The sequence below is a fragment of the Dermacentor albipictus genome, chromosome 1 (genome assembly GCF_038994185.2).
Source record: "Dermacentor albipictus isolate Rhodes 1998 colony chromosome 1, USDA_Dalb.pri_finalv2, whole genome shotgun sequence".
NCBI lineage: Eukaryota > Metazoa > Arthropoda > Arachnida > Ixodida > Ixodidae > Dermacentor > Dermacentor albipictus.
This window is the reverse complement of record NC_091821.1, coordinates 408,411,182-408,425,735: the sequence shown is the minus strand read 5'-3', so window position 1 is coordinate 408,425,735 and position 14,554 is coordinate 408,411,182. Positions and strand designations below refer to the sequence as shown.

Sequence of the window (14,554 nt, the reverse complement as noted above, 5' to 3'; positions counted from 1 at the left end):
CGTAACCTGCGCAGGTGTGCTCGGCGTGCTTCTGCATATGCATAATTATATGTGTTGTGGAGTCTGAAAACAACTCATTGCGATAGCCAAACTTTTCCCTCTTTATTTCTGCAGCAAACACGCCACAGCTGCGCCACAACGTTACTGCTGATAATGGATGTCGCCGGAATAATCCTGAGTGCTGCCGGCAGTGAACAAAAGATCCTCGCTTTTATAAATTTTCGTAAGTGCAATCATTTCTAGATTCTTACTGATGTTAACGGAGTGAAAACACTTTTGAAGGGGGCACGGGGGATGGGGGCAGTTAATAAATGCATCTATTGCGTGGCAAAAATGATCTAATTTGCGTTTCAACAACGCTTCATTTCTCTTAAGCGTAACTATAGGCATAACGTAGTCTAGCTGGCAGATACTTTAGGGCATGTCTAATCTGCTCTGACATAGTCATTTAATTTGCCACAGAAGTCTAACTGGAGCCAACAACTACTGACGCATGACATTATTTTGCTAAAGCTGCACTAGATAATGCCTTGAAATAAAAGCGCATGACGGAAAGAAAAGAAAATAACATTATAACAACGATCGCTGTGATCCCTGAGGGAAAGATAAAATTTGCACGTGCCTTCCAATTACAACAGAGCGGCCACCAAACGCTACCCAAACTTTTCATGGCGTCCTAAAGGCCTCAGAATTCTAAGCTGACACATCTTATCGTGCGTCATTATTATTTATATTTGGTCCTAAAAGGATACGAGAGATAAAAATCAATGTTCTACGTGCAAAAAGAAGAGAGAGAGAAAGAAAGGAAGAAAGAAAGAAACAAAGAAAGAAAACGTTCAGTGACGATTTAGCGATAAATGCGAGAGAAATCCGTTAGCACTGTACGGCACATCCCTTTGAGGTCCCGGATCCATGTTTTAAACTGCGTTCATCACATTGCAAAGTTGTTTTTTATGGGGTTTTACCTGTCAAACCCACGATCTGATTGTAAGGCACGCCGTAGTGGGGGACTCCGGAAATTTGGACCACCTGGGGTTCTTTAACATGCACCTAAGTACAGGGGTTTTTCGGATTTTACCCCCATCGAAATGCGGCCGCTGTGGCCGGGATATGCAAAGTTGTTCAGCAGCTCATTGGACACACGTCCTGCCTATTCGAAGGGCGAAGTGCAACTGACGGTGGTCCGTAAGCAGACCATCGTTAGCTGCAAAAGAAAAATATGCGCTATTTCAGCCTTGACAATCCTCATGCCCATGCATTAAAGAAATAGAGAGCATCCTATTATACGCTTAGGGCACAATAGGCAAGTGTATTATCATGAGCATACAGAGTCACGCAGTCAACTTATCGCCGTGGGCTCTACTGACGATGAGACAGACTCAAAGGAAACTTCGCTGAGCTGGCGTGCGCTAGCAGTGTTAAAGATACCTAAGGTGAGGGAGGGGTAAGCAACACAGGTCTTTGAGCTGAAATGCATGGCTGCAGTAATTTCTTTCGTAGGTGCAAAGGCTTACGTGATTTTACTTTCATTCCCCGCAAAGGGGGAGTGCAAGTGAAAGCTCACGAACCATCAACTGTGCGCTAAAGTGTGCTCTCTCTCTCTCTCTCTTTGTCCCCATACGCCGTTCCCCAGTGCAGGGTAGTAAATCGGACGTGCGTCTGGTTAACCTCTCTGCCTTTCCTGCCTTCTATTTCTCTCTCTCTCTACTTGCACTCCCGTTTGTATTCGACATGCAGACGTCTAATGCCGTATGAGCATATCACAATATCGAGCATAATGTGCGAGAACTTGCGTATTTTAGTTGCCATGAAACTCACGTGTCGTACAGCCAACCGCTGCTTGTAGTGTCACGAGGACGGAATGGGTCTGCATCTGATTTTCGTACGTGTGCGCTGCATGTAGGACGCGCTTGCGCGAGCCTGCCGTAGTGCGCAACAATTTACGTTCGTTATCTTCGTTCCTTGCTTTACGCCAGAAGCAGTAGCGTGTGCCACTAGCAGGCGCAAAGACTGCCTCCATACTCACGTGGATCAAAGAAAAAGATCTCACTTACGCTTCGTTACACTTGCAAATGCGAGTTAGTGCAAAGCAAGGTACCTTTCGTCTCCAGATTTTCCCCTGGTCTTAGGCTATGTACTTTATTCATGCACACAGTTGAAGGCGCGGCACGGCACGGCACGGCACTTCAGTTCGTGCCATCCGAGGTTCTCGACAGAAATACATTTTGGATCGTCCTTGCTGATTTCTTTTTCTTATTCTTTCTTGCAATTGCAGAGATGAACATCATTTCAAGCACGACGACGCACATCGCCAATCAGACAATGCTTCTGCCGGCCTCTGGCAACAACTCGAACCGAACGTACAGCACGGCCCAGCTTCGCATAGCCCACAACTCCAGCGGCGCCGATGAGAATTCGCGGGACGGCGACGACGGGGCCGGCGACATTGTGATCGTGTTTACCGAGTTCCCGCGCCTCGATAAGCTCCTCCTCGACGACGGGTGAGAGCAAGGACGGCAGGGAGCGCGCGCTCTGTGTTTTCCCAGAAACAGCGGGGAGGCCCAGCTCTTTCTTTGTGTGTTCCGCAGGCGCCTCGCAGGGCGCGCGCGCGTGGGTGTCCGTGGTATACGAGATTCTCAGGGACATCGCGGCAGCAGGGCGGCGCCGAGCTTGACATTAAGATGAAAAGCACACCACGGGTATACTCGTACAGAAGTGCGCCTGTCGAAGCGGCGCTTCGGGTTTAGAAGGGTTCCGAGAATTGCCCTAACTTCTTTGTGACGGTAGGCCCAACTTCAGCTTTCGCACGAAGGTTTCCGGGGCCCGGCGGTGACTGTTCTCGACTTTGACCCATATTTATTCTTCACTGTCTTTCTTTTCCACTCTCGAGATTATAAAGCTGCTGTTGAACGGCTCGGCACTGGCTTAATATTTCTTCGCGGTAGCCTAGCGCTCCTTGAAATAAAAAAATATACAGCGACCGCTAAACTTGAGGCTGTGCAGTTGTAGAGCTCCAGCAGGTCAACATAAGCGGACGTACTTACGGTGACTCCGAAAGCTAAATGAATAGCGGTCGTCAGCTACGCAGCCCTACAAAGTGTTTGTATATGCGAGGCAAGAACAAGCAGAAAGAGAGTTGTTATACAATGTTCCATGAAGAAATTATATACGTCAGCCTAGAAGCGAACCAGACTAGTCACGTCGGAAACTCAGGCGGCATACGCGTAATTTCAAGACGGAACAATAAGTTGGCCTAGGTCAAGGATCAGGAAAGTAGCCAATAGATTAGCCAATTCGCGATTAAACAATTGCTGCAAGTAGCCGCACTCTGCGTCACAGAATACAGCTATGAAAGATGTTTTCGGGCTGTTATTCGGTAGCTGAAGCTTTGTTTCCTTAGACAGCATGATCGGAAGAAGTGCGTAGCATTTTGGAAGTCATGATATCCCATGATGAATAGTATGGGTTCACGCAGAATAGCATATTAGTGGAGTTCATATGTTGCTATTGCAATCGTTGATACTAATTTCGTAAGCTATCCAAGAAAGCAAAGTGGCGAAGCGCCAAATTTATTTCGGCTTTGACAAGCAAAGAGGACACAGCCGTGCTCAAAACATCAGAATCTGCCTAACCAGCAGGAAGTGTAAAAAAGAAAGACAGATTAAAAAAGTGTAAAATAAGAATGGAAACATTGCGCTGCATGCGCTCTGTGTAGTATAGTGAAAGCAAAAAAAAAAGTGTACACGTTAAATGGCGCAACATTTGCAAAATGACCGATTTGTGATATATTTTGAAATATTTTGCATCTGTTTTAAGTTGAACTTCCGTACAAATATTTAAGCCTCGCACGTAACTCCTTGAGTCACGGACAGTTAAACGAACTGATGAGATAATTTTGTCCAAGAAACCAGGCCTCCAAATTCTCCTTCGTGTCGGCGTGTCCTTCAAAAATAAAGAAAAGAGATTGTTTTATGAAAAGGTGTTCACGCTTTTTCTTTGCCTTAAGCGCAAAATTCTTCTGTATAAAGTACCGCTTATGAAATGGAGGACCACAAATTGAAGAGCTATAAACAGCGATGCTGCCGAAATACCGCCATCTTAGAGCGTAGCTTTCAGGCGCCCGTTCCTGCAGCGAGCGTCGTCGTCCCTCGTGACCGAGCGAACGAGCGCAGCGAAGGATGAAAGAGCGAACGTGGATTGCAGTAAAGCCCCTTAAACTTCGTAAAGTAGTGCCACTCTCCTCCTCCGCCTTCACTCCACCTCGTTTCTCCTCTTTTTCGCGCTCCCTCCTCGACCGTGGCGCCACCTACATTGCTCGAGCGTAGCAACGGCCCCAACATGGGCTCCTCGCCACTCCGTAGACGCTTCTCGAGCAAAAATGGCGCTGAAGCAAGGCGTGTGGGCCCACGTGATGCTATTAGGCCAATAGCGACGTGGCGGCGGCCAGAGCGCGAGGAGGAGGCGGCATTCTTCAAATCGTGGCACTACTTCACGAAGTTTAAGGGGCTTTAGATTGCAGCGGGGGATCAAACGACGGTGATAGCGAAGAGAGCACGAGGAGGAAAGTGGAGGAGGAGGGCGCAGCAGAACCATGAGACGAAAAGCGGAGGAGGGGGTTACGCTGAAAACGTGAGAAGAATAGCATGGTGCGGCGACGATGGCAACGAGATGGCGCCAGAGTAGCACGCGTCGCATGGCATGTCTATTTGCGGCGGCTGCTCTTGGATCACGCCCACGCGCCACCCCCGCGCTGCCTCTCACGATCTCCAGATAAGCGACGCAGTCGCGCCACACTTTGTCTTTTTTCAACGTGCCGCACAAGATAAATTGTGCGCGCCAGACAACATATCGCGAAATGAAAACACGTATACACCTGCACTGAAATTTCGCATTAGGGAGTATCGTAATCGCCGGTGAATTTCTTTTTTCATGTAGAACGCATGGAGCACTAAGGGTGGGTTTATGCAAAGATAGCAGCTGCGCGAACCTTTCTTCAGGAAAAATCAAGTTAAGACGGGGAATAAACAACCTAGCGAAAATAAATGCTTTGGTTCCTGTTCTTTTGTATCAGTATACAATGACCTATGCATATATATATATATATATATATATATATATATATATATATATATATATATATATATATATATATATATATATATATATATATATATATATATATATATATATATGCATAGGTCATTGTATACTGATACAAAAGAACAGGAACCAAAGCATTTATTTTCGCTAGGTTGTTTGTTCCCCGTCTTAACTTGATTTTGACAGTGACATAGTACAGTACAATCACAGTACAGTGACCTGCATTCTTATTCCAGCACCTTTAAACGACGCTCAAACAGGTATCTCTGCTTTGTTATGTCTCAATTTCTTAAGTACGATTACATTTCTGGGTCGGTGTCGTTAAGTTTCGTATCATTGTATGCTTGCATTGTGTAAACATGTACTTACCAAAAAGACAACTAAGCCAGTCCACGTTTATGCAGCAGCTCACTTCTGCTACATATATGGCGAGGCGCGCATACGATGATGAATTTCAACTCTTGCCCGATGAACCGGGCAAGCAAAGATGCAATGGGGTTTATTCGACGATGCCGACTAAGAAATGTGAACTTTCTGTGAGTGCTGAGTGAGAAGAAAGCGGCAATTAATAATGCTGTGTTCTTACCCAACATTGTTCTTTTTTTCAATGTTACCGTTAAAGCAAATATATGGATCACTGTATAGGAAACTTTTGGTACATCGTTAGTCACGCACACGCAGGGTGGACGCAGAGCATCCTAAACAGGAACTGAACTCTCCGGCCATCAGCATCCGGGTAGGCAGCGAGGCACCGGGCCTGGTTCTTGGCGCCCACGTCGAGCTGGCTCTGCCCATGCTGCACTACGAGGCGGAGAACCCAACCTGCGTCTTCTGGGACACTCTCATCAAGTGCGTGTGCACGTTCTTGAGCCGCGGTGCTTAAAAAAGGAAACGCATTCGCACGCGAGTAAGCGACAGTTCATCTTGCGCATAACGGCCACCGTTTTGGGATGCTGGCTTACGGGGTACTGAATACACTTGTTATTGTAACTACGGTATAACACACAAGTGCGGATATTAAATAGAAATACCAACTTTCGACGCAGTCCTTTATGGACGTTCTGCTCGTGAGCCGTCAAAGACATTGTTGGAAACATGGTGTTGCTTGAATAGAAATTTAAGTGCTGTGTAAAGAACCTAAAACTGTGCTTGGCGGTCTTGCTTCTTTGTTCTTTTTTTTTTCTAAATTCACGCTCGAAATGCGGTTCTGTGCTTGCACTCTAAGCCAGTCTGAAGCGACGTTGCAAAAATGGATTATATGCGCAAAACATGATTGGAAATTCATGTAGCTAAAATCTGCAAATGTAAGTAAGACCGAGAACTGGCTTATCGAGACCGTCCTCCGATGTGTCCATACACTCGGTGGTATAGCAAATTCTCTTTTATTCTTGTCTTTTTCTCTTTTACGACTTGAAAATCAGTCAGGCATCTTTTAAACATGTAGTTTTTGCATAAAGTGATTAACTTGGTGAGGCAAACCAAACGTCCAAGTTATTGTCAGAACAACCGCAAACGTAGCACCAGTCTAAATGCTTTCTAGTAGTCTTTAGCGCTTATGGGTACTCTGGTCGGGCTCAAGGGTCGCCAAAGGCGTATTTCCTCTCTGGTCAGCCTTATCGGACGATGACCCCTTGCTCCATATGCTGCCTGCACTCTTGCGCAAATAACTGTAAGCACAACACTCGATACTAATAGCGCTCTCTTATCTCGTCTTGCGACCAAGAGTTTCGCATCTGAAGTTGCAGTCATGTGCCAAGTTTTGTCCTTCCTAATAGCGCAAATGCCATTGTTTCAGGAATGGCTGAAGCTCTGACGCCCCTGTCATTTAGTTTTTGTTACATTATTTTTTTCGAGTGTCTTAGCATGAGTGGGATTGGTTTATCACCGTCTTTGATGAAGAATGAACAGTAGATAAGTAGCAGTTTACTTTAATCTTCCGCTGAATTGTCGACTCCGTATCATTTTTTCCGTTTTTGTGGAAATTTAGTAAAGCTGCACGCACACTATTCTAACATCCAAATTTCAAATCGAAGACTGATGTCGTTTGCGCACAGCTTCGGTTCCTTACTTTAGGCGAAAAAAAAAGAGAGAGAGCAGGAAGAAAATCGCTTCTAGCAAACGAACAAGACATGAATAGCGACAGACGAGGAAGAATTGTGGCATTCTCGTTGCCTGCTATCGTGAAGAACAAGACCTTAATGAATAAGCTTAAAATAGGGACCTTTAGAGAAATAAAACTAACCCGAACCACAAAACTCCTGCAGTCAGTTGCAAGTGCGAAATATTGCAGTTGCATGATAACATTAGCATCTGAACTTTCTATTGCAATTCCCATTATGCTTTGCTAATCTACGCAGACTCTTCGCAGTATTGGGGGTTGAAGAGAGTACTGTTTTATTGCTATAGCAATTATATGGACAATCCAAGCCAATGTTTGCCGTCGCCGTCATCGTCGCCGTCGTCGTCGTCGTCGTCGCCATTGGCGTTGCCGTGAGGCTCCGTATATATTGAAGTATACGTATGCATACGATTTTCCATGCCGTATATGCGGGTTGTATTGCTATACTATTCAATTACTAAAGTTGTACGTACCAGGACTTACGTTCACGACTGAATTATTCCTAAGAATTTTGAAAATGGCTGCCCGCAAACCAAAGTCATGAAACATAACGTTCGCACCGCATGTACTTCATCTTAAGTTTTCTCAGACTACGAAATCATAAAAGAGCAAAGCGTTATCAGGAGCCCTATATCGTAAAACTATTCCAATCTGTTTTGATTGCAATCTACTGACGTGAAGTTTGCGCAACCGCCGATCAGGCGGTGACATAGAGCGTCGTTTGAATCCACCGGTTGAACACTCTTCTTGTTTATAGGACGTTACATTCGTTTACTTTCAAAGGGAATAGCACTCTCTATCTTGGTGTTCCTTTCTTTTTTGTCTAATTGGCTGACAAGAGGTGGGGAAGACGCAGCAGTGGAGAAGGGTTCGGTAGGGCTGAGCTAGCGTACTTAAAGTAGATAACCGGATGAGGAGGGTGGCGCCGGCGTCTGCAGTTGGCCCGCTTCCCCTTTCTTAGCTTGCGGTGGCTGATTGAAAATCGTGGCGGCGTGCAATGGTAGGTTAAAAATGGCGCCGAAATGAAACAGATCTTCAGCGAAGAAGGAATTATCAGACCAATGTCGTAAACGTGACGAAAGCATTCGACAACTTTATACTGCCACGCAAAAAAATGTTGGATATACGCAAATAAATTCACGCTCCGCGGCAGCTCCGAGTGGCCAGTGTCCGAGTGATTGGTAGCCAGACATTTTTTATTCCTTACGGGACGGGGCCGTCCTTGGCTATACCAAAAAAAAATCAGTTTTTCTTTCGGCATATTATAGTGGCATCTTTGTTGCGTAGATGTCCCTTCAACGTGGTGAGTTTTCGCAGTTTTGTGACGTCGTGTGACAGACAGGTTGAGTGGGCGCAACCCGAAAACTTTTGACCAACAGCGAGGCGGCTAATGACAAAAAAGAAAGAAAGAAGTGCGGAACCGGAAATAATTCTTTTTCTATTTCTTTGGTCTGATCATGCATAACCAGTTTGTGCACGTCGCAACAGATGGGGAGTTTTCACTGTTTTCGTGAAGTATCGTGAGAAACAGGCGAAGTGGCGAGGGGGGGATGTTTTAACAATCGTGGAGGGCTGATTGCAGAAATTGAATAGGAACGTTTGGAGTGGCTTTACGTTATAGCGCCCCAGTTCTCATACCTGAAAGTGATGTAATTTTACTGGCGCGGTTCCTTACGGGCAGCAAGTACAGCCTGCACGATGCAATTACGGACCCTACACGTAGTGTTAAAGTATTTAAGGGTGCCATAATAGGATGTGTATAGTTAGAACACCGTCTGAGGAGTTTAAGCGCCATGCTAAACCCTTGCTATCGCAGTCAGTGCTTCGCGCTTGGTCTAAGCGGCCATTTACTATCGCCTGTTCCTCAAACTTCGACTGCCTTTCTGTAGGAAAAAGGAGCATCTTTAGTCGTGCTATACCGCGGATGTAAAGGGAAAAATAAACAAGGCATGGAGCATGCTTATTGTAATTAGCGACCGTGTTCAATGTATCAAGGCTTGCATAAACATCTTGAAAGCAATATGAAGTTTCTGAAAAATTCTTGGGTGAATTCTCGCTTTCTTTCCCTTCGCCCAAGTCTGCAGAACAAGAACCCATGTGGTGCATTCTGAATTACTGCTACGTCACATAATGTCACCACCACCACTGCTGTTCCCATTTAACCCGCAAGCAAACAGAGTTATGGTAACGATGGGGTACATATGTCTTCCTAAAGCTCTATAGATGATCTCGTCGTCGTTCTCAAAGCGTAAATGGGTCTCATCGTCCTTCGGAGCTTCGGCTTACTTAGGCTTTATTTATCTTTATGTTTTCTTTCTTTTTTTCATCGTCGTTATCAGACTTTTTTGGTGTGCGGTGTGTAATAGTTGTACTGTTACTAAACATGATACCTCGGCGCCAAAGTTTGACGCAACAGAGCTGGAAACATGAACTACATGCGCCAAACTGAGCCCAAGGTTTTACCATATACATACGGAACGGTGATAAGGACAATTATACGAATTAGTCGCTATGCATGGGGAACACAAAACATTTTATATAAACGCACGTCAGTGTCGCCATATAAAGTCACATTTATCGCTGGGGAAAACGAGGCATGGAGATGTTTACATAAATGCGCCGTCAATATATATATATATATATATATATTTATATATATACATATATATAAATATATATATATATATATATAGATATATATATATATATATATATATATATATATATATATATATATATATATATATATATATATATATATATATATATATATATGTATATATATATATATATATATATGTATATATGTATATATATATATATATATATATATATATATATATATATATATATATATATATATATATATATATATATATATATATATATATATATATATATATATATATATATATATATATATATATATATATATATATATATATATATATATATATATATATATATAAGTACTAGCGTGACTTGCCAATGTCCCCGGTTTTTCTGATACAAGTGGCTTCGAACCATTTAATTTGTGCATGTGTATAAAAGGTCCCAATAATGTGTTATGAGCATCGTCGCAAAGCAAGGACTATTTGAAGTTTGGCTTTTATCAAGCTTATTCTGCAATCTCCCGTCAAACCTGCCTATATATAGCTGTCGTGCTCGAGTGCTTCTTTGACGCAATGTGAACTATGTAGATTCAGCGCCTTGTAAAAGAGCGCTGTCAACCAAAGGACCAGGCAGGATTCCGTAAAGACTACTCAACAATAGACCATATTTACACTATCAATCAGGTTATAGAGAAATGTGCGGAATATAACCAACCCTTAATATAGCTTTCATTGATTACGAGAAAGCATTTGATTCTGTCGAAACCTCAGCAGTCATGGAGGCATTACGGAATCAGGGTGTAGACGAGCCGTATGTAAAAATACTGAAAGATATCTATAGCGGCTCCACAGTCACCGTAGTCCTCCATAAAGAAAGCAACAAAATCCCAATAAAGAAAGGCGTCAGGCAGGGACATACGATCTCTCCAATGCTATTCACAGCGTGTTTACAGGAGGTATTCAGAGACCTGGATTGGGAAGAAGTGGGGATAAAAGTTAATGGAGAATACCTTAGTAACTTGCGATTCGCTGATGATATTGCCTTGCTTAGTAACTCAGGGGACCAACTGCAATGCATGCTCACTGACCTCCAGAGGCAAAGCAGAAGAGTGGGTCTAAAAATTAATCTGCAGCAAACTAAAGTAATGTTTAACAGTCTCGGAAGAGAACACCAATTTACAATCGGCAGCGAGGCACTGGAAGTCGTAAGGGAATACATCTACTTAGGGCAGGTAGTGACTGCGGATCCGGATCATGAGACGGAAATAATCAGAAGAATAAGAATGGGCTGGGGTGCGTTTGGCAGGCATTCTCAGATCACGAACAGCAGGTTGTCATTATCCCTCAAGAGAAAAGTGTATAATAGCTGTGTTTTACCAGTACTCACCTACGGGGCAGAAACCTGGGGGCTTACGAAAAGGGTACTACTCAAATTGAGGACGACGCAACGAGCTATGGAAAGAAGAATGATAGGTGTAACGTTAAGGGATAATAAAAGAGCAGATTGGGTGAGGGAACAAACGCGAGTTAATGACATCTTGGTTGAAATCAAGAAAAAGAAATGGGCATGGGCAGGACATGTAATGAGGAGGGAAGATAACCGATGGTCATTAAGGGTTACGGACTGGATTCCAAGGGAAGGGAAGCGTAGCAGGGGGGGGCAGAAAGTTAGGTGGGCGGATGAGATTAAGAAGTTTGCAGGGACGGCATGGCCAAAATTAGTACATGACCGGGGTTGTTGGAGAAATATGGGAGAGGCCTCTGCCCTGCAGTGGGCGTAACCAGGCTGATGATGATGATGATAAGAGCGCGAGCTTCTTCAAGCCCAGAGTAGAGCTGACTAGCTCGTGGACTAATCAGTTTACCTATGTAATTGCAGTAGCATAGTCCTTGATTGGAGCGTCCGCTCACATATATGAGCTAAGTTTCATTTGATTTTCTTTGCGTAGAGGCGGGTTGTGTTTGGATTGGAGAGATTCAGATGTGTCACACACATACACTGCGGTGGTGGCCAATGCATGGTAATGCTATATTTGGTTGCCAGCTGGATACGAGCAACTGCCATAACCCTTAATGGCGAGCTAGTACGAGTGCGTAAAAGCAGTACACGGGCTCTGCAGGATAAGCAAAACCGTCTGAGGTCCGTTAAACGCGTACTCCTCGCCGCTAACAGAGCCAGACTGAAACATTTTTTTTTTGCCGCCACAGTTTCACGCCTAAATATATTGACCAACTTGCTTCGATGCATATGTTGTATTACTATCTGTTATGTATGTCGAAAAAATACTATAAGCCGGTATTGGTCAAGCATCGTTCGATAATAAGCTCTGTATTTTTATGCAGTAAAGATGAACCGTTTTTAAATCATTGCTACTTTTACACGAGTCTGACGCACTACACGCACAAGGTCGAAAAGAGCAATCCGTAAGCACTAAAAACAACGCATATTGGAAACGTGGCCGGCCTATTCTTGCACTCTCTGGAGAGCAAGGCAAGAAATAAGAACGGTCGATTACGTTATCACAACCTTGTTGCTTGGTAGGGATCGTTAGCTTTCCTCTGCCTTGCGAATTTTCAAAAAAAGAAAGCTTGCATCCGATACCGGTGTTGCGCCCACGGACTTGAGCGAGGGCTCGCCTGAAATCCAGAACAGAGCGGCATCACGCGTTCTCCATGGTTTTCCCACATCCCCTAAAAAAAAACTCGGGGCAAGCGAGCGAGGTTTCTTTATTGCGCAACCATCACTGTGTATACGTGCGGTTTTACATGTGCTCGCTCTCCATAATGTATACCGCCAGTGCGCCGAGACAGTTGCGCAAGGTTATGCTCATGAAGGGAACGGCTCAGGCTGCAGTTGGGGGTTGGCACTCGCGCGCAGCTCGAATCGGTTTCGAAGCCGGTAACAAATGTGCAGGGCAACGGCTTAGCGGTTTTTTAATGTCGCAACCAGCTATCACTCTATGCAGAGTGGACCATTGTCGATAGTAATGTTCTGGTGAACAGGGCTTTAAATATTTTTGAGAAACAGGTGACTTCTGTGCGGTTACCGTTGACGTGTATTGAACCACGCACGTCGACTCCCATTTGATATTGATTGTAGTGAAGTTGCTGTCAATATGTATCATACTAAACATAAAAAATTGCTTAAATCGATGGGAAGTGCACTCGTATAATCATCCTCGATTTCTTAGCCACATGAAACGAAGAAAAAAGCAGACAAGGAAACAATACAACAACGCAGGGGAAGTAACTGTCTTTGTGTAGTTGTAACAGAAAGCTGTCTTAACACTGAACATCACATTGCCAATAAATGAAAAGGAACATAAAAGTAGAAGTGAGAAGTTCCCCATTGGCACGAGCCGAACGCACAACTTCAGCTTGACGTGTGCGATGCTTGGCCAATTCAGCTACCATGGTGGCTGCCGCAAAGTCAATTTCTGGGGTGTTTACATGCATGCTCGTATAAGCTGGTCCTGAGAGTATTAGCCGGTGTCACTCGCGGTCATACTGATTTCTTGACAACACAATACAAAAGATTTGCAGGTTTTTCTCATCGAACAATGAGATGGTTATCATTGCCTTGTGAAAAACCTACTCAATGTACCTGTCTGTCACGCCAAACCTGGCCTATCGTCCACTCGACAGAAAGAACTCGGACGCCAAGGAAGTTTATAACAAAACCGACTTAATTTTGGCATGCAAACACAAACAGAGACTACGATAACAACAAAATGGGAACCAAAAGCGTAACACGCTCAACAGCTAACAAAGCTTTCCTTAGACAATGTTCTCATAAACTTCTACAACAGCAGCACAATTCAAAATCGTCCAAATATAGCGTGCGCCCGGAAACGTGCGGTCCCTGAAACAGCGTAATTTCTGAGTGTTCTCAACCAACTAAACGGAACATATTCACCAAAGCCCGCGATGTCGTTCATGGCACGTTCACTGACGGGGCACTTGTGCTTGTCTCACGTGGATGGAGCCAGACGGGAAGTCGAGTACTGATCCTGGCGGTCGACGGCGGCGCATTACCGAGCCATGACCTCGGCCGGGATGACTTGGGTGGTGACAGGTGCTGGGACGGGACAGGCCCGCAGGCCAACGCCTTGTCGATGTTGCCGGGACGCAGCGCTGGCACGTCCGATCTTCTTCCGTTCCAAAGCCCGTCGGCTTTTGGGCCACTAGCACTACCACGTATTTAAAACGGCCCCGTGTCACAGAATATCCCGCGTCGGTGTCGGCGTCGGCGCCGGCGTCGGCGCCGGCGGCGATGTCCGTATGAGAAAAATCATTCCGAACCACGCATCCCGATCCACGCAGGCCCTCCGCGTGGCACATAGGCGTTACTGCACTAATTGAATTTCTCAAAGTATAATGCGTCATGAAATTCTTAAAGTACGACTTACACACAACGTACAGACATGAATGCGTTGGATTATAATTTGAATATACGAGAAAACATAATTATGTTGGCGGAAACTCAAGCATAAACCCCATTTTCAGCTGCCGTTTGAGGTCTCTTTTAGTAGGAGCGGCGTGCATCACTTGGTTCCTTGCAACGCCATCCAGATGGCGCTCGCCTCCGCGCATCCGCGGCAGCGGCGACGCCGATCGTGGGGGAGGGGAATGAAAAAAAGAACCAGAAAACTCACCTTCGTGAATAGCGTTCGCCACCAGCATTTCCAGGTAAACATTATGGTTACATAAGCTGCATTTGCCG

At 44.7% G+C, this 14,554-nt stretch overlaps 1 protein-coding gene across 3 annotated transcripts in view; it reads left to right on the top strand.

The window, feature by feature from the left end:
* LOC139058325 (adhesion G protein-coupled receptor L3-like) overlaps nt 1-14,554 on the top strand; it is a 76,544-nt gene that overhangs the window by 57,794 nt on the left and 4,196 nt on the right. For all 3 annotated transcript variants that reach the window (XM_070536755.1, XM_070536756.1, XM_070536754.1), the window contains exons 7-9: nt 115-223; nt 2,276-2,501; nt 5,782-5,949. In XM_070536755.1, the coding sequence (XP_070392856.1) occupies nt 115-223; nt 2,276-2,501; nt 5,782-5,949 (503 nt within the window). The remainder of the gene's footprint in view (nt 1-114; nt 224-2,275; nt 2,502-5,781; nt 5,950-14,554) is intronic.